The following is a 24,912-nucleotide window of genomic DNA, read 5'->3' as shown; positions in this document are numbered from 1 at the left end:
TTACTGGAGAAAATATTATAGATATTGATTGCACTTTGTTTGTCACTATTATTTTTAAGGAAATAAAATGCCGAAGAAAAAGCATCGAGCAACGAACCTGTGTTTGCGTTTTGTTGCGAGAAAAATTTCTTTTCGATTTTTCTTTTATAAGCAAATATTACCTTTTAAATTAAATAAAAAAAAAGGTATTACCTTTTTAATTAAATTAAATGAAAATGTCAATATTTTTTTAAACCACAAAATTTTATTTATTTAATTTCTACTATTAGTTCATACTCTCCCTATATCTTGTTCAAATGTTCAATCGTTAATAGAAATACTTTTTACTTATTCATTCAAGTTCAAATACAATTTTTTAAACTTGTTTTGGATAACACTTTATGCTAATACAGGTTTTTTTTAAATATTAATTCATAAATTAAATTTAATGAATTAATTTTAGTTTTATATGGCAGAAAAAATTTTAATTATTTAATAACAAGTAACTAAAATAAAATTCTTTGTTAACCTAAGTGGGAATTGACTTTAAAGATTCTTTTTTATATTGCTTGTTTATTTATTTAAATAACAAAATGATCGGAAACAGATCTAAAAGAAATCGTGATTTCACTTTGTTGTCTGAAAATTTCATTTCCTTCTTTTTTGCAAGTATTAAAATTTTTAGTGAAATAAATAATCCTGATCTATTATTTTTAAATATCCTGGAAGTTTAATTGTTTACAAATCGAGTACTAGATAATGTGAATTTGTCGCGAATCATACTATCTAGTACTCGATTCGTCATCTACATTTATTATCTACAGAAACAAAAGTACTCTTCTGCAGAAATTAAAGTAAGCATTTAATTGGGCAATTATAGTTATAATATATATATATATATATATATATATACAAGNTTTTTTCATTAATCTGTAATTTTCCTTTGTTTTATCTTCAACTTGAACTTTTGTATATATATATATATATATATATGCATCAATTGAATTTTATTATATTTAATTTCTATCCGCTTCGGTTCTGTTTAGCCAAGTTTTTTCTTAATAATCTCCCTGCAGTGCATAGTTTATTAAGAGGCTAATTTTATTTTAAGAATTAATTCCTCCTAAATTAATGGTTTTTACTTTACGTTGTGTCGCCGAGATAACTTTACTGACAACACAATATGAATTTGTTGCATCTTTTTAAAACTTCATTTTAAAAACTCTATCAGTTTATATACTCGAATGACTTCTTATAAAACTCTTGAAGAATATAGAATGAGTGAAAGAAACGAGCTCGGATTGTGAAAGCAATTTCGGGAGTCAGCGAGTGAGGCGAACAGGGTGGGGGTCCCTATTACTTCTTTATTTTATAAGTGTACGTATGTATATAATTATGATTTTTTTCTAAAATACATACTCCATGTACCTATAAATTTGATCCTATAGATTTGATAAATTCATATCTGCAATCATTTTCTTTCTCAAAGCTTCAATTGTTTTTTTTCAAAATGATATTTTTAAGTCCATTTTTGCGGAAATGTATGTACGCGTTATATATAACTGAAGATTGCATAAATGATTTGGCGTACTTCAAGCGAAGTTAGAGCACATCATCAGGATTAAAATTGCTGAGCAATCAATTGGCCGGAAATGTCGTCATACGCTGTTAGAGGCACTTCTCTATTATGATCTGCTTCTTCGTATGCTTCTGACCAAGTCATAATAGGGAAGGACCTCTACGTACGACGACATTCCCGGCCATTGGTTACTATGCAGTTTTCATTATAATTGAGTGCCTTAACTCTCCTAGAATTTTCACGCAACATTTACGCAACCGTATATATATAGGTATATATATATGCGACCGTATATTTTTAAATCATTTATATAACATTTTCAAACATTGAATTTTGACAAAAACTTCATTAAAAAAAGTTTTTTTTTTTTAAAAAAAAACTCTAATTTTAGGAGCAAAATTAATTTCATAATTGAATGTTGGTATAAATGCTACAAAAAATCTGTTCCCCAGTGTAATGAATCAAAAAGATTTTTGCTTTATGATTCATTTTTACAATGCATTTTTATGACCAGGCCTTTAAGCTATTGAAACTATACCTGTTGTTTTTATCCTGCTTTCGATTAAAAATAATAATAATTTTAAAATATTTTCATGAAAATAAATTAAACAAATTACGTTGCAGTTTAAATTTTATAGATTATAAGAAATGTGAGTTGTAGTTTAAGAAAAAGAATGCAATCAAGCCTACTCCCTATCTATCGTCTGTGTTTATTAAATGCTATAATTTATAAGTTAACAATTGTAAATCTGAAGTTGTAATTGTATTTTGATATTATAACTATATGAATGTACAGTTGTATATTATAAGTGTAGTTTGATGGTTATAACTATAGTTGTAATTGTATTTGATCCTTTTGGAATTAATAAACAAAAGATCAAGCTCATAAATTGAAGGGAAAAAAATAGTCTAAAAATATATTCAGAAGTTCTGTACAAAAGAAGTGTTAAACAAAATTTTCTTTTAATTCTCGAATAATAGATTTTTGAGTTTCAAAAAATAATTTTTGATTAATGAAGTATTAGCTTTTAAGGTAATATTTAAAACTGAGGTTTGAAAAGTTTCAAATTTATACGAGAAACATTTAATAGTAAAATCGTATAATGGGTAAAAGAATATTTTCTTTTCATAATTAGGAAGCACTTTTTTCAATTCTTACTATTAATCCACACTCTCCCTCTCCTCTTGTGACGTCACCTTTCTCTATATATTTACCCTATAGTAAAATAGAAATATACCCTATAGTAAAATAAAAATACACTTCGATACAAGATCCCCTTGTGACGTCACATTTCTCTATATATTTACCCTATTTTCTCTCATTTCCTTCTGTTGCACTGATGAAGGTTGCCCTTTGAGCATCCGAAACAGCTGTCTGCATTTAATAATATTTTTTTGCTCTTTAACGTTGTTTACCTTAGTTTGTATTAGTTCATTCATTAAATTTAATGAATCAATTTTAGTCTTTTATGGGAGAAAAATTTTAACTATTTAATAAAAAGTAACTGAAATAAAATTGGAAGTAAGATTGGAAGTAAGTAAAATTGGAAATAAAATTTGTTTAAAAAAAGGGGAAAAAAGGAAAATTAATATTATTAGCAAAATTGCCTTAATAACAAACATTACTGAGTAAGAAGGTGTAAATAATGAATGCTTTGATACAAAATTAGAAAATGCATGCATTTAAATATATATTCAAAACAATTTATAGTTTGATAAGGGCCTCCAGAATTCCTTGGCTCCCTTTAAATATCCTTAGTGTACCCTGAAACCCCATAAAATACCCAAAATCTCCGCTGATGAAAGTCAATGAAGAGTAATAGCACCTAAAAGAAGAATAACGCCTACGTTTGGAACTTTCGTTCCACAGAGGCTGACGTAACATTTTCAGATCTTTTGACATGTTTACATTAAATATAAGTAATTTGATCTTCAGTATTCATGGGGCAAACAGTAATCATATATTCTAACTAAAACAGGAAGTTGCAATATTTTGATAATCACTAATCAATCCTCCTCTGCAACATTTTTCGCGGAAAAATGTTACTATGGGATCAGCCTATACTGTAAAAAAGTTTTTAGTTGTAAAAGCTTATAAGTGACTAGAATTTTCAACCGCAACATTCTTCGTCGAAAAATACGATGGAAGTATATCCTGTACAGCAAAATGTTTTAGTTATAAAATCTTATGAGGACTAAAACTTTTCGCTCAACATTTTTCGCGGAGAAATGTTACGGTAGTCTCTATGGAATGATTCTATAGTGCAAAATGTTTTAGTTGTAAAAGATTATAAGAGACAAAAAATTTTCGCACAACATTTTTCGCTGAAAAATGTTACGATAGTCAATGGAATGATCGTATATTATAAAATGTTTTAGTAGTAAAAGATTATAAGACACTGAAAATTTTTCGAGAAAAGATTTTATGATAGTCTCTATGAAATGATATCCTATACTGCAAAATATATTGATTGTGAAAACTAATAAGAGATTAAAAGTGGACTTTGTGACCCATGACCACTACGGACAGTTAGAATTATATGGACCCTTTTAACATCCCACCCTTTCTATATTAAAAAAATCTAGCCGCTGTTTTGAGTTTTCAATTTTATGCTACAATTGGCTTAGTTGCGATAAAAATTATAAGATTGAAAAACTTGAAATTACAGAGATCTGTAGACAAATGTACAAGGATTATGATGCAATTAATAAATTTAACTTTTAATGCTTAGTTAAAAAAAATTTAACTTTTGAATTGAAGGTAAAAAAACACCCACCCACACATATAGCACTCTGTAGTCCTCAGAAATGCAATGACAGAAATATGACGAGCTAGTATAAAATATATGATGCAAATAGGACAGCCGTGTTTCTTTTACATATAGTTTTTCTAACGCTCTAATTACAAAAAGAATATATTGTGGTATTTTTTAATTATAAAAACAAATTAATTGTCACTAAAAGAATATGTCAGATAATCGGAATTATAATTGTACTAAAATATGAATTCCAAAAAAAATAGCTGAAATGTTTTTTCATTCTCATTCAAAAACGTATCAATAATTGAGTTTGTAAATTAAAGAAATTCCTGTGTTGAATAACTGCTTCTCCTAGATCAAAATAACAGCAAATCGTATCAAAATTAAAATTTCCTTGATTGGAAGTGTTAGGAAGATTTTACATTTAACGCAGTAAAAGACATCGGTGTTTCATGCTATCTTAACTATAAATTAGAATATAATATTTTAACCTGAATTATTGCAAAAAATGCAATAAAAGTATTAAAAAAATGTTTCATAAGTAATCTGNCGCAGTAAAATACATCGGTGTTTCATGCTATCTTAACTATAAATTAGAATATAATATAATATTTTAACCTGAATTATTGCAAAAAATGCAATAAAAGTATTAAAAAAAATGTTTCATAAGTAATCTGCGTCAAAGGTTTGTCTTGCAAAAAAAAAACACTAAAAGCTGCAATAACTTTCTTTCACTTTTTTTGTTTTTAATAATGACCTTTAAATAACAACTGAAAAATGAATGAATATAATAATAAAAGTAATAAAGTGAGAGATTGGTTGTTGCCAGATATAAATCTTAGCATTTGTATTGAAAAATTTAAAATATATATATATGTATAAAAAGACTGAAGAAAAATTAAAACTGTTACCAATTTGGACTTTTGTATGATATATGGCTATCGTTACTTGTTTTTAACAATCTAAATTACTTTAAGTTTATTAATTCTGATTATGCCACACATTCTGTACACCCAAGTTTTTATTCATACTAGAGGCTAAGCCTCCTGTTCGCTGAAGCTCAAAAACCCCTTCGCAATAATTGCTGTTTCTTAGCGTGAAACAGTTGAAATGTCTCATTTTAAGATATATGTACTAAAAGAACGCCACTTACCATGTCCAAGTATTTCCCTTATAATACTATTAAAATCTAAAAGTGAATATAAACCATTTTTCTAAATCATCATTTTTTTTAATAACATTTAAAATTAAAAGTAGTAACAAAATTGGTGGAGTTCCCAAATGTAATTTAATATTTTTGCTCACCAAATGGACGGATGCATTTTCAATACAATTTGTGCATGAAGCTGAAAGTTAAGTTTTAAATCATTTAACAAATCTCTTTAATCGTAATTCATAATAGTATATTAATTTCACCAAAAATTAATAATTGTTAGATCGGTTAATAATATCAGATGCCAATTTAAATAACTTTATCTGAAAACGCAACGTAGAATTAAGTTATTCTAATAATAGTAATAATGATAAAAACAATCCTCCTAAACTGCTAATTTGGAAAACAAACAAAATCAAAAAAGTAATAATAACAGTACAGGTAAATGCCTTTAAATTAAGGATGCAAAAATATTTATAGGAAACCAATAACATTATGACTTATATCCATTTTAAGCTGATAACAGTACCGCAGTGGACTGATCTTTAAGACTCAGCAGATCAAGCATCACTGGCTACGGTCAGTGTGCGGGTGGGTGACCACTTGGATCAGTCTGCGTAGGGACCGAGGGTGTGCGGTATGGGTCCTCGTTAAACTGTGCTACCGTAAAGTGCTCAAATTCGCGCGCAGGTCGTCGGGCTACCGAAGCAGGGGGTGCCATCCCCTCCGCAGAGGATCAAAATTGTGATGGCATGTCTTCGGATCATCCTCCGGGATGTTTCCCAGACCGTCGTCAATAGCCCATTGTGCAGCTCTAGTGCGACGTAAATTAACAACAACATATGGTGATAACAACCAAACCAATTTGAAAATTAATGTGAGAAAACTGGATTCTACCACGTGATTTTCCAGCCGATAAAAATGCATTGACAACAATTGGAAAACTGTGACACCATCATCAGATTCTTACTTAAATATAATAAGATACAACAGATTTTTTTTTTAAATCTATATCGCTGGTTCAAAATTAAAACGACTCTTCTCTACTCACTTCTCATGTTGTTTCGATGAGAAGTGTCGTTTTAATTCCGAACCAGCGATATATCCGTTCATTTTGTTTAACATATTAACAAAATCGACTTTCGAGGAAAAAATCATGAAAGACAGCGAGAAATGAAAAGCATCCACGGGTTTCTCTTTCTTTTTTAAAAAAATAAACAAACAAGTAGTAAAAAAACAATTTATTCCAACCTAGGTCAACAAAGAAAAATTCTATTTTAGTTACTTTTTACTAAATATGTACATATTTTTTCCATATAAAACTAAAATTAATTCATTAAATTTAATGAATGAATTCATATTTGAAAAAAAAACTGTATTAACATCAAGTGTTACCCACTGCAAGTTTAAAAAAAATGTATTTCTACTTGAGTGGATGACTAAAAAGTATTTCATTTACGATTGAATTTTTTGAACAAGATACAGAGAGAGTGTGAATTAATAGTAGCTATTGAATAAAACAGTAAAATCCTTTCAACACATGAGAAGATGGAAAAAAGCAAATGTGCCACAAGTGTCTCCAAAAGATGCGGATACGAATGACCTTGGACTTACTTCCCACCCACCCCCTTGTCAATCGATTTTTCAGTAATCAATAATACCTTCCTTCCTTCCTCAAAATCTTCTCTCTCACAAGAGTATGTCCTCACATCGAAAGAATAAAAACGATTATGTACTACGATATCATAAACATAAAATGTATTTGTGTTTACTTCCATTAAAAGAACTTACGGTTTTTTTAATTCATTATTCATATCAATAATGTTACTCGTAAGTCATTTCGCATTACAAGATTTCAAACTTACGTAATCAGAGTTTTATATTTCCTTTAAGATCTTTTTTACGGACAAACTAAAATTTTAGAGAGCATTAATTTCATGAATCCTTTTAAATCTTAAAAGAAAAATAATAATAATTAATAAAAAACAAGGTTTAATTTTTTTTTAGAGATCTTTTAAGTTCGTGTTAGCTTTGAGAAAGCTAACATCATTTAATATTTATCATAAAAAGTGTGTTGCTATGGCAATTGTTACTACGTAGGATTCTACAAATAGCAAGAAAAATAAAGGGGAAAAAAAGATATCGAAGGAAAAAAATGTAATCGAATCAATCAATTAGAAGATACTAACCCTTCAACTTCCACTCCCGCAGGCCATTAAGACTATCCTCTGCTCTTTAGAAAAATTTCTGGCTATATTTTTAGCATCACATTTTTACGAAGTGTTACATAAAGCAGCAAATCGAAAACTGGTCATTAGAAAAGTAAATCTAATTTTAACATATTTTGATTTTATTTTACATCATATCGGTAAGTTTGTTTTCTACTTTTTCTTCATCTTAAACTCATTTACAATTACATTATTTTTTTTAAAGGCATATACATATTTCTAAAGAATGAATTCTATCTAAGGAGAATTAATATTTATTTTGAAATGTTTCTGTCGTAAAGGAATGCGTCCTGAAGAGAACTTTTACGCGTTTTCCTATCAATTTATATATATATATATATATATAAACACAAATTAACATGAAAAACATGAATAAAATAAATAGAGAAACAAGAATGGTAAAAGCAAATAGTCGTTATCAAGACACATCTATTGCTATAAATGCGATATTTCTGAATAAAGAATAATTATCCTAAGATAAAAATTATTCTTTATTATATATAAAGGGAGAGAACAGTATACCATTTAATACTATTTAATCTTCTGCTTAAAGTTATTGAAAAATACGTAGGAGGCATTAATGAATTGATTGGATTTATAAAAATTGAATAGGAATTATTCGGTGCAGTTAAGGAAATTTACTATTTATTATACTAAAAGTAGTTTTATGTGTTTATAGGTTGAGTGAGATGGGAAGTCAGTACTACAAAGAAACAACTACAACCGAAAAATGGACAAATAGCACAGGAAATCTTACTGTAAAAGAAGGTATTTCTTAGAATCCTTCAATTAATTAATCTTTATTATCTTTCAAAAAGATGTTTACAGTATGTGTAAAGTTTTATCTCCAAATATTCTTTTATGCATGTCCTTCTTTCATCTAGTGGCTCTCCTTTTATCTAGTATTGTAGATTTCTTTTTCCCATGCTCCATAAAACGTATAGTTTGTCTAAAGTAAGAACTCCCCTAGCCATTCGTCTGAACCCGTGGCGGTGACTATGGTAACGAAGTATAACTATTTCAAGTAGGGGTGTGGGGTCATTGTTTAGGACAGGTTTTGGCTTGGGTCGGCAGGAGTAAAGGGAATCTGTTTCCTCTGTCTATTGTATTATCCCAAGAGTAAAGAGAAGCTACCCTCCCTAAAATGCGCTATTCTTGTTTCCATAGCAGCAGAAGTCCTAAGACTTTGTGGCGGGGGGAGTTCTAACAAACTATACCTACCAAATTTTATCAACATGTCTCCACTGGAACATACTCTAAGCATCAGGATAACTTTAGTAGTAATTATAATTTGTTTTTGTTTTCCAGAAACCTATTGGTTCCGAGAGGCTCGCCCGCCAGACTGGAGCCAGATAGTATATGAACTAGAATGGGCCTGGGATGTCCATGTGTACGGGTCGGGAAGTCTCTTCTGCGTGTTGTCCATTCTGTGTTTGCTCACTGTTCTCCGCCTCAATTCTCAACTGACCGAAAGACCACACTTGTCATCCCTCAACATATTTTTAGGAATACTCGCCACTTCTAGATTCATCGTTCTATTCGCCGATCCCTACGGATCTAGAAAGGTGAAAAGCTCTCTTCAAATCGATTCTTTTTACGAAAATAATACCCAAGTCAAAAATTTTGATGCTTTTTTCATTGATGGACCGACATAATATTGATGGTAACCATCATAATTCCATCATGAACCATCATATTTTTTTGATGGTAACCAACATAAGTAACCATCACCTCAATGTAGGAGTTCGGAATGATTTATGATGGTCCAACATAAAAAAAAATTTAAAAAATTGTTCTGATGGTATATTTCTGAGAAATAGCAAGATTTCTCATTAAACCCCCATAGAAATGTATAGTTGGAACCATCATGGATCATCACGGATTGTTGGTCCATGAGAATCAAACTTCTCTTGATGGGTAACCATCATACTATTAAAGTAGCATTTTCCGTCACGAATGAGGGAAGTTTGTTGGCATATCAAAACCATGATTGCATAATAGAAAATGTTGGATGATGGTGACCATCGAATGATGTTGGACCATCATGACTCACACTGAAACCAACATAAACCATCAAAATATTTTGATGGAGCCATCAAGAATTTTAACTTGGGTATGCTATTGACATAACTGAGTTTATTCAAAGCTGTTCGGTCATTTTTGAAAATAAAGCAAAACGTCAAATGTGAAGAGAAGGCACAGTTTTCATAAAAAAAATTGTCAATATTTACTCCAACGCTTCACTATCTGGGCTCATAAAAATTTGCGAAAATTGCGAATTTTTCATTTACGCTGATAATCTAGGAGGGGGAAAAACGGCCAGGGTTGGACATTTTTTTTAAAAAAAAAGTTATCTTATTTGTTTCCTTTTTTGTGATGGAACAAGTAAGATCATCAAAATTTATGATCTTTCTAATTATCTTCACAGAGTTCGTTTACTGGCTAGCCACATAGCAAAATAAGGTTTATTTTTCGACCTTTTAATCTAAAAAGGTTTTTGTGCAGTTTAAGTGTAAACCTTGAAACGAGATTTGTGACAATCTGCTTTATTCTACGCACATTACCCTATTAAAAAAAAATTGGAAAATTACAAAACAACCTTCTATATAAAAACCTTAAATCGAGGTTAGGTCTTATAAACTTTAATGTAAGTAATTATAAGGTTTCTTTTCGCAACGTCTTGTATCCTTAGCTAAAATTCACCTTGTCATAAAATTTTAATAGACAATGCCATTTACCTATCGCTATTGTGAGATCAGCTAAAATGTCATTATGGAATTAAATGACCATTTTACCTCAGTGACAATACTTTTTTTTAAAAAAAGCTTTAAAAAAGTATTTTTAATTCTTTCAGGATGAAAGGTTTGAAACTGCAATATTTTTGCTTTATTGAAAAAAGGTTTTTAGTACAAACATTTTAGTGACAATAATAAGAAAATTCCGAGACAAGGTTGCCGTAAGGCCACATACCTTCTGGCAGAGATGGGCATTTGTTATTCAGAATAATGAATAAAGAATGAAGAATAATTATTCAAAATCTGAATAATGAATAAAGATTTATTCATTAGTCAGAAATATTAAATCATTCATTATTCTTTATTCATTAGTCAAGAATAACTGAATAATTTCACTGATCAGCAGAAATGGGCATGGAATACTCTAATTGACTACGATTATGACAACTACGTATAAAACGCTAATCCTTTTCAAGTATATTTATATAATGTTTGAGGAAATTAACTTTTGTTTAACATAATGCATACTTTTGAGAAATGGTTACATGGCAAAAAAGCGTTTAATTTTTTAAGTTAAAATTTTATTTAAGAATTTAAAATAAGATTATCGTTTGCTTTCAAAAACTATAAGAAATTGTGTTTTATAGATTTTAGAACAAAATTTTAAAATGAACTTAAGTAACTAAACTGTTATAAACCTACTTTTTAGCACAACTAAGTATGTTACGCTGGAGTAATTTAAAATAAAATAAAAATAAAAATTCATACTTGTATTAGTTTTATAGTTAAATTCCTAAAATAAGACGTTTAAGAGCAAACGATGTTTTGCATCTCGTTATAGACAAAGACATATTGATTGCATTTTTCGCTGGTTATTCAAAATTTTATTCAGAAAAATTAGTCATGACTAATGAGTTTATTCATCAATCATTATTCAAACATTTTTATACATTTGCATAATGAATGCATAATGAATAATGGCTAAATTTTCATATCAATAATCATTGAGAATAAATTTAGTCATGAATAAAATTTTCGTGAATGATGCCCATCACTGCCTTCTGGGTTGTCTGTTGTGGAAAGTTAAGGCCTGTTTACACGATCCAAGTTCTTGGACGAAGATTGATGTAAACGTGTTTTGCTTTTAGTTTGGATCGTGTAAGCTATCATCCAAGCACTTGAATTATAGAGCATGTTCTACTTTCGGTCCAAGTTTTTCCTCCTTTAACCAATCAGCTTCTTAAGTTTTGTGACGTCAACAAGCAGGCATCAGATTATGTCATTTTGTTGTCCGTTTACATATATTTTAATCCAAATAAATTAATTTGTTGTCTATTTGTGACATTATGACTTTAGTTAGTAATTATTTTGAATTCAAGAAAGTATGATTTTAAAATGTTGGATATGAACAACACGCATGCGCAGGTTATTCATCCGACTAATCAGTGACATTCAAGAACTAAGATAGTGTCGACGAACCATTCAATTTCTTGGAAAGATGAATTCCTTCAATGTCCCGGAGTCAAGAATTTAGACCACGTAAACAGGCCTTTAGACGAAACTTTTCATGCACTTACTCTGCTAACTTAAATATTTTAGAAGTTATTTTATATATTTAAGTTATTTAACCGTTTTTGCTGGACACATCTTTACAACATGATGGGCTATTTGGTTTAAATTTAAATCTTTGCCTCAAGGCACTTAACAGAGTTAAACTGAAATTATTTTCTTTGAACAGACAGCTAAACAGCGTTTAAATGGTAGTATATATATTTGTAGGTAGTTAGGTACTTTATTTACGTCGCACTGGAGCTGCACAATAGGCTATTGGCGACGGTCTGGAAAACGTCCCTGAGGATGATCCGAAGACATGCCATCACAATTTTGATCCTCTGCAGAGAGGATGGCTCCCCCGCTTCGGTAGCCCGACGACCTGCGAGTGAAGTCAAGCACTTTGCGTAGGACAGTTTAACGAGAACCAATCCTGCTCACCCTTGGTCCCTACACATGCTGATGAAAGTGGTTAACCACCCGCTTACTGACCGCATCCAATGATGCCTGACTTCAGTGTTCAACTGGGAACCGCGTCTTTACAATCAGTCCACTGCGGGACGCATCTATTTGTAGAATTAATTATTGACGTTTGTTAAAATTATAAAGATATACTTCTGTGAAAGATTTCACTGAAGTTGACTTGAAAATTAAATAAAGTTTTGCCATTATGGTAAACTACGCAGTTTGTTATTCTTTTTCATAAATCACTCATTTTTGCTGAGGGTTTGGCTAATAGGACTCAAACTGTTTATTGTGGCTCGCTTTGCTATCTTTGAACTAACCATTAAAGTGATGGTTTAATTTCAGGCTCTACCGGTGGTGATGCTGCAAGTGCTGTGGGACCTGGGCTATCCATGCCTCGTGTCTGCATTCGGTCTTTTGCAACTATCATTTGTGAGGACGACTCAAGTGAAGATGTCGCAGATGAGTGACGAGAGCACCGCCACTGTCATCATCACCTTTCATTTCTGTCTCATCATTACATCTGGCGTCCTTGCAGCCCTTCAGCATTCCCTTAGGGTAATCTATTAAAGCGTTAACCTACACTACACTTCGAGCCTTGAATGTTCACGTGATTAAAGTATGGCTCATCTTCATTCAATAGATTTGCTCTCTGTGTCTATGTCTGGTAAAATTCTTTGAGATAAGATTATTCCGTTTATACCAAATTTATCTCTCGGTTGCTAAGCAACGAACTTGTATCTAAGGCTCCTATACCTCCTATATATCCTTTTCTAATTCAGGGGCTCTATACAAATCTAATGATGATGTCGCAGTTTTCCATTGTTGTCAATTCATTTTTAGTGGCCGTAAAATCACGTGGTAGGATTCTGTTTTCCCACATTAATTTTTAGATTGCTTTAGTTGTCATCAGAGTAAAATGAATGTTGTTTACCTATAAATATTTTTGCATTCCTTATTTAAAGGGACTCTTAATATTACGTTTTTGATTTTGTTTGTTCTCTATATTTAGAGTATAAAGGATAGTTTATAATTGTTAGAATAACGTCATTCTAAATTATGTTTTGAGAAATTGAGAGTTTAAGAGGATTGTTTTTTCGTTTTCTTATTAGAATAACGTAATTTCACGTTGCATTTTCAGATAAAGTTATTTAAATTGGCGTCTGATCTTATTATAACCATTTCACAATTATTATTTTTTTGATGCAACTTACATTAATTTACTATTATGAATTGCGGTTAAAGAGATTCGCTAAATGATTCAGAACTTAAGTTTCAACTTTATGCACAAAATGATTAATGTAAAAATTGTATTTAAAATATACATCCGTCCTTTTGGTAAGCAAAACTACTAAATTACAGTCTTATCAATTTTGTTATTACTTTTAATTTTAAATATTATTTTAAAAAAAATGATTGCTTAAAAATAATGATTTATGTTCACTTTTAGATCTTAATAGTATCGCAAGGGAAATATTTGGATGTGAGAAGTGTTCATTTTAGTATATACATCTTTAGTTAAATAATTTCAACTGTTTCACGCCAAGAAAACAGAAATTATTGCGAAGTAATCATCGGGGTTGATGAGCGTCAGCGAACAGGGTGCTTAACCCCCTAGTGAGATGATCATGATATTTTCCTTAAATGGACTTCGTGAAAGAGAATACTTCTGAAGAGAACAGTCTCTGCGTTTAAATAATGTTTCAATTGATGTTGAGCGAAAATTTAATTGCGGAATCTGCTGTTTAGGGGAGATGCTTGTATTACTCCTATTCCCCCTCCCATTCGCTAATAGTATGTGGTTTGGTCTGACGATTTGTATTGAATTTTTCAGTACACCCAAAGAGCTCTCGTAAAAGCAACATGTCTTTATAAAACCTATATCTATGTATAGTTCCTATATTTGAACATAATTCAAGGAGTTGTGACACGCGGGAAATAGTATGTGATTGACTGAAAGTTAAAATTTAAAAAAAACGATACGCTTTTACAAGAACTGTGAAGCTAGTATCTAAACGTAGTTTAAAGAACTACAACATGGAGATAAAATTTTGTGATTGGCTGAGAGTCAAGTTTAAGAACAACAAGCTCAAGGCAACAAAATATGATTTTACAAGATCGATTACGGTAAACGTAACGTAAGCGTAGTTTTAAGAGTTGCGTCATACAGACATAAGTCTAATATTAGCTGCGAGTCAAGATTTATCGAAAATAAACTAAACGGAAATAATCTCGTACATAGAAGTACAAAATGAAATTTTAAAAAAAAAATTGTGCTCATGCGCCTACTAGATGCGCGGTTTGTGACAAATTACATAATATTTTAACGTTCTTTTTAAATTCCCAAGTCAATCTTTTTGATGGTTTTCTATTGATGGACCAATATAATCTTGATGGTAACCATCAATAATTCCATCATGAACCTTTATATTTTTTGATGGTAAACAGCAACCATCACCCCAATGTAGGAATTCGAACTGATTTGTGATGGTCCAACATTAGAGAAATTTGTTTTGATGGTATATTCCTGCTGAACCAACAAGAATTATTAAACCATCATGAAAATGCATTGTTGTACAATTTGGACCATTACGAATTTCCATCATAGTATCAAATATTTGAATGATCATGAATAACCATCATTCCAATGTAGGAAATCGGGCAGATTTATGATGGTCTAACATTTAAAAAAAATTCTTTTGATGGTATATTTCTGACAACCAACAAAAATTCCCATTAAACCATCATGTATAGATGGAACCATCATGGATTGTTGATCCATGAGAATCAAACTTCTCTTGATGGTTAACCATCATAATATTAAAGTATCATCTTCCATCATGGGAAGAGGAAAGTTTGTTGGCATGTCATAACCCATGAACGCATAATAGAAAATGTTGGATGATGGTGACCATCAAATGATGTCGAACCATCATGAATCGCACTGAACCCAACATAAGCCATCAAAATCTTTTGATGCGATCAAAAGTGATGGAAACTATACTCAAGTCAAAACGGGAATTTTGACTTGGATATAGAAACTTTATGTGTAGTGAGTATTTGAATTCAGATTTCTTAATACCCTGAAATTAATTTTGTTCTATCCTTTGCAGATAGTGTGGCTATTTGTGCAGGTGTTATTCATAGCGTGGGGCAGTTTTCTCTGTCTTTCATCCCTTCTTGGTTGTCTTCGCTTATTACGTTCCATTGTCCAGGTGCAGATCATTATGCAGGTTATCTTTCACAAATATTTAACGGTGCACTTATCCGTGCATAATAAATAATCTTTAAGCTACTGTCCAGTTAGAACAAGAACTCCTCCCGACTAAAACACTGTCGATGTCAGCCGCCATGGCAACCAGTTCTAACTCCGTGCCTTATGACAAGCTTTGTCGGACGAAGGCAACGCTAAGTCAGACTGAAGAATATAAATAGGAAAGAAAATCCAGCTTTCATTGGCTTAATGCATAGCTTGTCCGTAAAAAGCCACGAAGTCTTAGACTGTCTGCTGCTATAGAAACAAGAAATATCCCATTTCAAAGAGGGGAGCTTCTTTTCCCCCTGATTTCCTTACTCTCTCTGACCCGAGTCAAAACCTGTCTTAAATGATGTCCTACCTTGAAATAGCTAAAACTCGTAACCATAGTAACAGCCACCACTCCAGACGAATGACTAGGGGAGTTCTTTACATAGTCAAATTATAAACCGGTCCCCCAGAGTTAGGCGTGGTTCCCGAGCATAAAAGAGAAAACATTTAGGGGCACAACAACAGAGGTTATTGAAACCGTGTTTTCACCTTCCTCTCCTCCTCGCCACTACTACGGTTGGGGAGAAGAAAAAAGTTGATTTTTTTTATTGTTAGCTTATTTCGCACTATTGGTAAACAGTACCGTACTATTAGTTAAAATATTTTTTGAGATTACATTTATATCATCCGTGTTGATAGTGGGTTGGTGGGAAGCAGAGTTGAGTTGAGACGAGAATTTAGAATTGTCCAACAACCAGTTCACAGGTGACGTACCTCCAGGCTTTCCCTTTGCTGCTCCTTACGCACATGTGCTGGATCTTAGTTCAAATGCTCTTCTAAATATGTTGCTTACCCTGTAAGTTGTTTTTTTGCCATTGCGTACAACATAGAACAGTTCCCCGGGTTAGTTAGGTAATAAAGAATTCTTCTCTTTTCTTTGGTCAGGCCTAGAATCAGGCGCGTGATGATTGGCTCCTTTTGCTTGCCTTCAGGAATGGTGTAAATTTAACAAGCTTTATTTCAGGCGTCAGAAGACTACTTTCAGTGCTCGTGTAAGTGGTGTGTAATGGGTAAGGAATTACACGAAAGCGAAATTCCGTATCCCTATTTAAAGCGACCCACCCTGATAACCACAAGTCTGGAGGAGTTCTCGTGATGGAGTAGCAGTACAAACTGCTATTTTTTGTATCCTTGCACGTTACAATACTAGATCTTCTGTTAGTCATCTTCATCTTTTGTTGATCCCATCTTTTACCACTAGGCTGACCGCAGATGCGAAATTAAGAACCTGACGCCAGTCAACATGTTCGCGGAACCTGGAGCAGAGGTTCAACTCATGCCTCGAATCCGAATCACTGATGTCAACGAACAAACTCACAGTTTCACAGCCAGCACAGTCTCCCTCCATTTGGATCAACAGAGAACACCACCACCACCTCAGCGTAAGCATCCTATTCCAAATCCAAAAAAATGCGTTTAAAAAAGAAGCAGCCAGCACAATAATTACCCAGATAGAAAAATAAGGTTCATTTTTTACGCAGCAAAAACTTTAAATGTAAACCTGAAAAGGTTTGTTATGCGGCTTATGTGTAAACCTTCTAACCTAAAAACGAGATCTGAGACAATCTGCTCTATCCTTTAGTATAAAAACCTTAAATCGAGGTTCACTTAGGGTTTACAAGCGTCAAAAGAAATCTTTCAATAAAGCTAGTCTCAAGGTGACAATAATCTTAGATCTAGGTAACTATAAGATTTCTTTTCGCAAAGTCTTGCCTGCTCAGGTGAAACCCACCTCGTCATGAAATTTTAATGGAAAAGGTTAATCCTTTCAGGATGAAAAGTTTAAAACTGCAACATTTTTGCTTTATTGAAATAAGGTTTTCAGTACAAACATTTTAGTGACACTAAAAAGAAAATTCCGAGACAAGGTTGCCGTAAGGTTACATGCTCTCTGGGTTATGAGCTGTGAATACTAACGAATGCAACAAACAGGAGTGGCTCCCTTAGCTAGAAAAAATTTCAAGACAACCACTGCAAACATACTTAGCATGTTCGAACCTATTTAATATATTTTTAAGTTATAATTAACATTTCTTGGAGCATATAAGTATATTTTTGAAAAATACACCGTTGTAAAAAATGAGGAGAATTTGCAGAATATTTATAAAACTACTGGACTGATTTTGATGAAATTTGATATGTACGTACACTGATACATTACAAAACAAATAACCATTCAACAATATTGTAATAAGCACACACGTAACACTCGTTGGAGGTATAAAACAGCGGTTGCAGAATAAACAATAAAAATGGGTTAATAGAGGGTATGGTTCTCTCTTATGCAGGACTTGCAGCGTGATTTCATACTTGAAATAAGGCAGTTTATCATTTCATGTAAGCAATTTCCTACTTCAACGAGTGTTACTCACGATCATGCGGGTATATTACAATATTGTTGAATGGTTATGTGTTTTGTAGTGTATTAACGTATGTACATACATAAATTTTCATTAAAATCGGTACAGTATTTCTAGAGATAATCGACCCAGTCTGCAAATTCTCTTAATTTCTTACCACCAGTATACATAATTTGTTACGTTAAAATTTCATATTGTTGAAACATGTGTAAATTCTTTCACCTTAGGTTCTGAAACTTATCCTATGAATTCTATTCCTCACTCGCCAACGCGATTCAATCCACCAGATTCTAAAACCAAAGCAGAAGATGCGGCTGTCATGAAACCTCTCATTGTAAGTCTCAGTAATCAATTACTTGAAATCGTGATTACAGCTGCAATCATGATAATAATCATTGATTTCAGTAATCAATTACTTGTCATATTGATCACAATTCACCAAAATTTTGATTACATCTGTAATCGTGATTCCAAGTAATTGCAATTCAAAGTAACCACAACAAAAAAGATTACTGGTAATTATGACTGCACGTAATCAAAATATATGACCACATGTAATCATGATTACTTGTAATCCATTGTGCATATTGCATACATTGAGATAACATGTATATACCCATGTAAAATTTGTAAGAAGCATTTTGGTTCAATATATGTATGCACATAAGTACAATATATGTACTCACATATGATATATGAATATACATCTGCACAGTATATGTACGAACATCTGTACAATATTTGCATGTCAAATGATAATGATGCATGTCACAAGACTACGTGTAATAGTATATTTTGATTACTTGTAATCACGATTGCGTGTAATTGAGTATTACATTAATGTATTCAATTTTGTCAGAATGATTTATTTGGATTAAACTAGATCTTTCTTTTTCTTACAGTCTGTTACTTTATCGCCTGATGAAGAAACGAACAAAAATATATTGATCTCGTCCTCTAACATTCACTCGCCTATAAGGTAAGTCATTCACCTTTAAGAAAAAATATTACCGTTGTCATTGCTCCTATCAAAGTCGAAATTTTTGATGGTTTTCTATTGATGGACCAACATAATCTTGATAGTAACCATCAATGATTCTATCATGAAACATCCTATTTTTTGATGGTAACCAACATAAGTAACCAATGCAGGAATTCGGACTGAATTATGATGTTCCAACATAAGAATAGCAACTTGTTTTAAAAGTTTGTTCTTGTTGAAGCATCAGAAATTTCCATCATTGGAACGATCATGAACAATCATCATCCCAATGTAGGAATTTGGACTGATTCATGATGTATTAACATAAAAATATTATTTTGATGGTGTATTTCTGAGAACCAACAGGAATTCCCTTTAAATCATCATGGAAATGTATAGTTGGAATTATCATAGACCATCACGGACTGTTGGTCCATGACAATCAAACTTCTCTTGATGTTTAACAGTCATAGTATTAAAGTAGTATTTTCCATCATGGAATGAGGGGAGTTTGTTGGGTCCTATCAAGAACCATGAACTTACAATGGAAAATGTTGAAGGATGGTGACGATCAAATAATGTTGGACCATCATGAATTGCGCTGAAAACAACATAAACCATCAAAATGTTTTGATGGCACCATCAAGAATTTTGAAAATCTATGAGCATCATCACACATCCATGTGATCATATTATTGACGACTACATTATTCCCGTAAAGTGCAAAAGACAACACATTTTGAGTACTTCAGAGGATAGCGATAACAATTAAGTGAAAAATTTTATTTTGTAATGTATTATTGCATTATTATAGTATTATTCTACTTATTGAAAAATGTACTATTTACATTAAAATGAGCTGTGTGATGTACTTGCTTGAGCAATAGGTAACCCACCGTCAGTAGTCCACAATGTTCGAAGTGTACTGGGTTTTCTCGACATTCCGTCTTTACAGCTCAAACGGTTGAAACATATCAGTCACTTATGATGTCCGGCACAATCTCCTTCCATTGCTGTAAAAACTTCCCGAAATCGGCTAAACTCAGAGGCAGTCCAACTTGCCGTTCAGAGATCAGCTCAAATCTGGGGATCCAACAGGCCAAAGATGTGGTAATAATGTGGACACATTCCGGTGACACCCTTGCTGTGTTTGGCCGAGCATTACATGAGTGGAAACACATGAGGCTGAAGGATGTCACTTGTTGTTGTAGCTCATTTACGTCATACTAGAGCTGGCTGCACAAAGGGCTCTAGGCGCGGTCTGGGAAACATCCCTGAGGATGATCCGAAGACATGCCATCGCAATTTTGTTCTTGCGCAGAGGGGATGACACTCCGCTTCGGTGGCCCGATGACCTGCTCACGAAGTCGAGAACTTTACGATAGAACAGTTTAACGAGGACCAATACCGTACACTCTCGGTCCCTTTGTAGATCGATCCAAGTGATCACCCATCCGCAGACTCACCGCAGCCAGTGATGCTTGATTTCGGTGCTCTACTGGGAACCGTGTCTTAACGATCAGTCCACTGCGGGACAACTTTTGGTGGAATTAACCCGCATTTGCGTTACATGGAGAGGAAGACCACGGGAAACTTCTAGAGTTAACCTAATGGCAAGGGGACTCTAAACAATGATCCGTCTACCACTGAGGATATTTTACGTCAGCACTGTGGTCGGTGCGAACCGGATGCGGAATTCGCATCGACCAGCCATCGCTGGGTGGGATTCGAACCCGGTTCACCTCATTGGAAGGCAAACGCTCTATCCCCTGAGCCATCATGGCTCAGTATAGAAGACCCCTGCATGTAAAATTTTGTTTCCTTCTTATCTTCTTCTAAATTTTAAGGCTAACTGAGGCTTATCTAACGCAATTTAAGGCTTATCTAACGCATTAAGAGGCTTCTGAAAGATATTGGAGTCGATAACAACGTTACACTCAAATCTACTTTACACTTATAAAATAAAATTATGCTTAACAATCTATTGAAATGTACAGTGAGCGGAAAAAAGGATCACCCTGAATAACTTTTGATGTAATGATCGGATCTTTACGTTCTGGAACTCAATCTTAATGGTTCAAGGGTTGACTTTAAAGATGCTAATTATTGAGTGCAGACGATATTTTAAGTTACGAAATCAGACACAAAAACGCACTTTCTCTGAATAAACATGCCCGTTTTTTGACGAATTCCTATTTCTGACCCTCAAAATATGGTTGGGGGGAGGGTAGCAGCAATCTGGAGAATATGGTCCCAATAGCTTGGTCAGGAGGGCGATTCAAAGTTTGGACCCCTTAATGTTAAGTTTCATTTATGCGTTTTTCTTTACATCTCGAGAATTTTTTATTATAATTGAAGAAATTTTGTTCACATTTATAAAATTTGTTTATCTAAAAATAATCCCTTTATTAAATATTTATTATATTATTTAATATCAGTCAAAAAAAAAATTTCTTTTTAACATTTTAGAGAATATAGTTTTACATGGGAAAATTCAAAATTCGAGCAAAATCGGTCAAATAGTTCCTGAGAAATCGAATTTCGAAAAAAAATCTGATGTTTAAAATTCGATTTCTCAGAATCTATTCGACCGATTTTGCTCGAAATTTTGTATTTTCCCATGTAAAGTCCTAAATACATGAAGTCAAATACTTCTTTATCCATTAGTTGTTAGAAAAGCTAAACTAAATGAAATAAATGTTTTATTTAACACAATTATTTTTTTTCTGTAGCCGTTGCGTGGAAGAACTGAAGATCCGTCCGTGCCGAAGCCGTATTGAAAAGCAGTTAAGGCGCCTGATGTGCACCTCGTCCTTTGGTGTGGCTCTCTGCCTCCTCAAGGCCTACGAAGTGTTTGGACCGCACGCTTTCCTATACTCAGTGGCTGCTCTACCCTGGTTCTTCTTTCAAACCATCAGCAGGTATTGCAATAGCGGATTGTAATATTATTACATTCGAAAAGGCATTTTCAAGAGAAATTTGGCTCCTTCATTTATTGTTTTATCATAAAATATATTATCACTAATAGCTTTTATATTAGCACGATATATATTAGATGATAGTTCTATATTATCGCGAAAAAAAATTTCGAAGAAACGAAATATTTTTTCTTTTTAAAAATGAACCCCTTTACAAAGTTAGTTCTATTAATCGGGTTAATATACGAACACCACATATCATTATGTATTTGTTAGGATTACGATTGTTTTATCTGATAAATTTGGACAACTGTAATTTTGGATTACGAATTTTCAAACTATAATTAAGGGAATAACAGAACATTTAGTTTGTATGAACAATAAATTATTCCGAAAATACTTTTCAGAAAGAAAAAAAATAACAAAATGACAGAAATCAATTATCCAAAAAAATCTTGTACCAAAACACGTTAATACATCCAAAACATTGGGACTAAGTTGTAAATTAAACTAATATTAAAATAAAAAGTGAAAACTTTAATATGAGAGATGAAAAATTCTAGAAAACTTCACAGATCTGTATTACCACTTACACAAATATTCTAGTACGGAATCAGATTTTTTAAAATTCCATAAGCATCCACATTTAGAACTTTCAGTTTTAATCAATTCCTCTTGAAAAAGAACTTTAATGACTAGTATTTTATTTAAAAACGCTGAATAACAGCCGATTTAAGTGGAAAGTGTATATAACATATTATAAATAATAATATTTTAAAAATATGAACAACAAAATATATTTACTAACCAAGAAGTAAAATAGCGTCTTCTTCAGAAATACCACTTCTAATAAGTTGATCTTTTAATTCTTCTTAGTTCAAAAATATGATAATATCACAAGTAAAAATTAAATATTTAACAAAACGTTTAGTCGATGCGAGAACATATCATTTTGAGTTGAGTATAGTTAAGCGCGGCGAGCTCTCTGCTTATCGCTTATAGCTCTGCGTTTCAATCATTTTTATTTAAGTTTGATTTTATTGGAATTACATTGCAGGTTTGTGTGCTTAATTTAGACTTAGAAACCTTTGTCAAATGGAAGGACAGATAGAACAATACAGAGAAGGAAGGCATGAAGTTACATCCAGGATAGTAGCGGGATTCGAACCCGCTACCTCCAAGCTTTGCACAGCGTCTTTTATTTATTTAAACAAATTGTTCCATCACACCGTCATAGCAAACTAAAATCTACGTTGTTCTCTTTTTTAAAATAAAACGATACAAATTCTGGCTTATAACTCACACCCAATTAACTACTAAACAAAATTCTGTATAGAACTAAAATTTTGAAAAAAATCTGATCACCTTTGGGCGATCACAGATTACCCACTGGCAAAATGGTTGTTGTCTAATTTGTTTTTGTCTTTTTGGAAAAGCATCTTTATTGTGTTTTCATCTTGGACATCTTTAACTGTTAATCCTAAACTGCTCGGTACATAATTTCGCATACATATTTGAATGCAAATCAGACACATTCTGTGTAAATTCTTTTGATGATTGTACAGACATTGAACAGCCAATCGAGATCAATATTAACATTTTTGGATTGGTACAATGGTGTTTGAAGAAGATTGTAAGCTGCATCATACACCCGTTTCGGATTCACAAGTTCATACATGAAATATGATTTGTTTGAAAGCTGGGTTTTTTTTTCAATTTTGCATGAATAGTGAATGAATCATTGATATTGCGTGGAAGACTTGTTGTTGTAGTTAATTTACGTCGTACTAGAGCTGCACAATGGGCTATTGGCGACGGTCTGGGAAACATCCCTGAGGATGATCCGAAGACATGCCATCACAATTTTGATCCTCTGCAGAGGGGATGGCACCCCCGCTTCGGTAGCCCGTTGACCTGCGTGCGAAGTCGAGCACTTTACGGTAGAACAGTTTAACGAGGACCAATACCGCACACCCTCGGTCCCTACGCACACCAATTCAAGTGGTCACCCACCCGCACACCGACCGCAGCCAGTGATGCTTAACTTCGGTGATCTGCTGGGATTGCGTGGAAGACAGTCTACGGTCTTGAGCAAGTCATTGGGTAGGTTGACAGTGGATCCTTTTATCCCTAATTGGTGATCAACACGCTGTTCTCGTATTTGCATGAAAGGGGTTCGGAGAGCCACCATTCGCTCTTTGGTAGGGTTCAACTCTATCAACCACTTTGCTACTTTTGTGAGGGATAGGCTTCATGCTTGCGTTTGCAAACGGAATCCTTTCGTTTTTCCGTCTGTGTGTAACGCTTAAGGTATTCCCGTCTGCGTTCTTTGGCTTATGCTTTTTCAGCCTCGGTAAGTTTAGGCCTTGGGATCGTTTTTTTCTCCTTCAACTCTAACTTTTGGGACCATGTTAATCAGCTTGGGCCCTCTTTATTTGTTCGTTATTTATTTACCTGAATTAGTATTGAAAACGATCCAGTTTGAACTGTAGCTTAGAATTTCTGATTCTTAATTATAACAACAACAACAAAATATATCTTTCAAATATGATGAAATTCTCTTTTATTCACAACTCATAAAGTATTTATGTGATCTCTCTGGTCCCATATTTCAAAAATAAACTCACCAACTTAATGCATAACAAAATTAAAAGTGATAAAAAGAATTCTAAAAAAATTTTCAAACAGCATCGGTCGCCATAGCAACGCATACAATGACGACGCATGTGCACTGTTTACTATTACTCTTGCACACAGTTGAAAGTGCGATGACGTTCAAATAAGATGCGCATGCCATTAAACCCAAAACAAGGCCCATTTTGCCAATGGGTAATAAATTGAATCTACTTTTAACAGTCTCTACGAACTGGTATGTTGCCACTCACTAAATCATGCT

General features: G+C 32.8%; 1 protein-coding gene across 2 annotated transcripts in view; it reads left to right on the top strand.

Annotated features, from left to right (window-relative positions):
* Nucleotides 1-24,912, top strand: part of LOC107454086 (uncharacterized) — a 40,856-nt gene that overhangs the window by 6,765 nt on the left and 9,179 nt on the right. The window contains exons 2-9 of one of the 2 annotated variants that reach the window (XM_016071145.4): nucleotides 8,378-8,466; nucleotides 9,007-9,263; nucleotides 12,795-13,007; nucleotides 15,563-15,682; nucleotides 16,958-17,138; nucleotides 18,344-18,450; nucleotides 19,019-19,095; nucleotides 21,831-22,019. In XM_016071145.4, the coding sequence (XP_015926631.2) occupies nucleotides 8,388-8,466; nucleotides 9,007-9,263; nucleotides 12,795-13,007; nucleotides 15,563-15,682; nucleotides 16,958-17,138; nucleotides 18,344-18,450; nucleotides 19,019-19,095; nucleotides 21,831-22,019 (1,223 nt within the window). In that variant the 5' untranslated portion in view covers nucleotides 8,378-8,387. The remainder of the gene's footprint in view (nucleotides 1-8,377; nucleotides 8,467-9,006; nucleotides 9,264-12,794; nucleotides 13,008-15,562; nucleotides 15,683-16,957; nucleotides 17,139-18,343; nucleotides 18,451-19,018; nucleotides 19,096-21,830; nucleotides 22,020-24,912) is intronic. The other variant, XM_016071153.4, reaches the window with a different exon arrangement.

Source organism: Parasteatoda tepidariorum, chromosome 1 (genome assembly GCF_043381705.1).
Source record: "Parasteatoda tepidariorum isolate YZ-2023 chromosome 1, CAS_Ptep_4.0, whole genome shotgun sequence".
In the NCBI taxonomy this organism is placed as follows: domain Eukaryota; kingdom Metazoa; phylum Arthropoda; class Arachnida; order Araneae; family Theridiidae; genus Parasteatoda; species Parasteatoda tepidariorum.
This window is presented reverse-complemented; position numbering and strand designations above follow the sequence as displayed.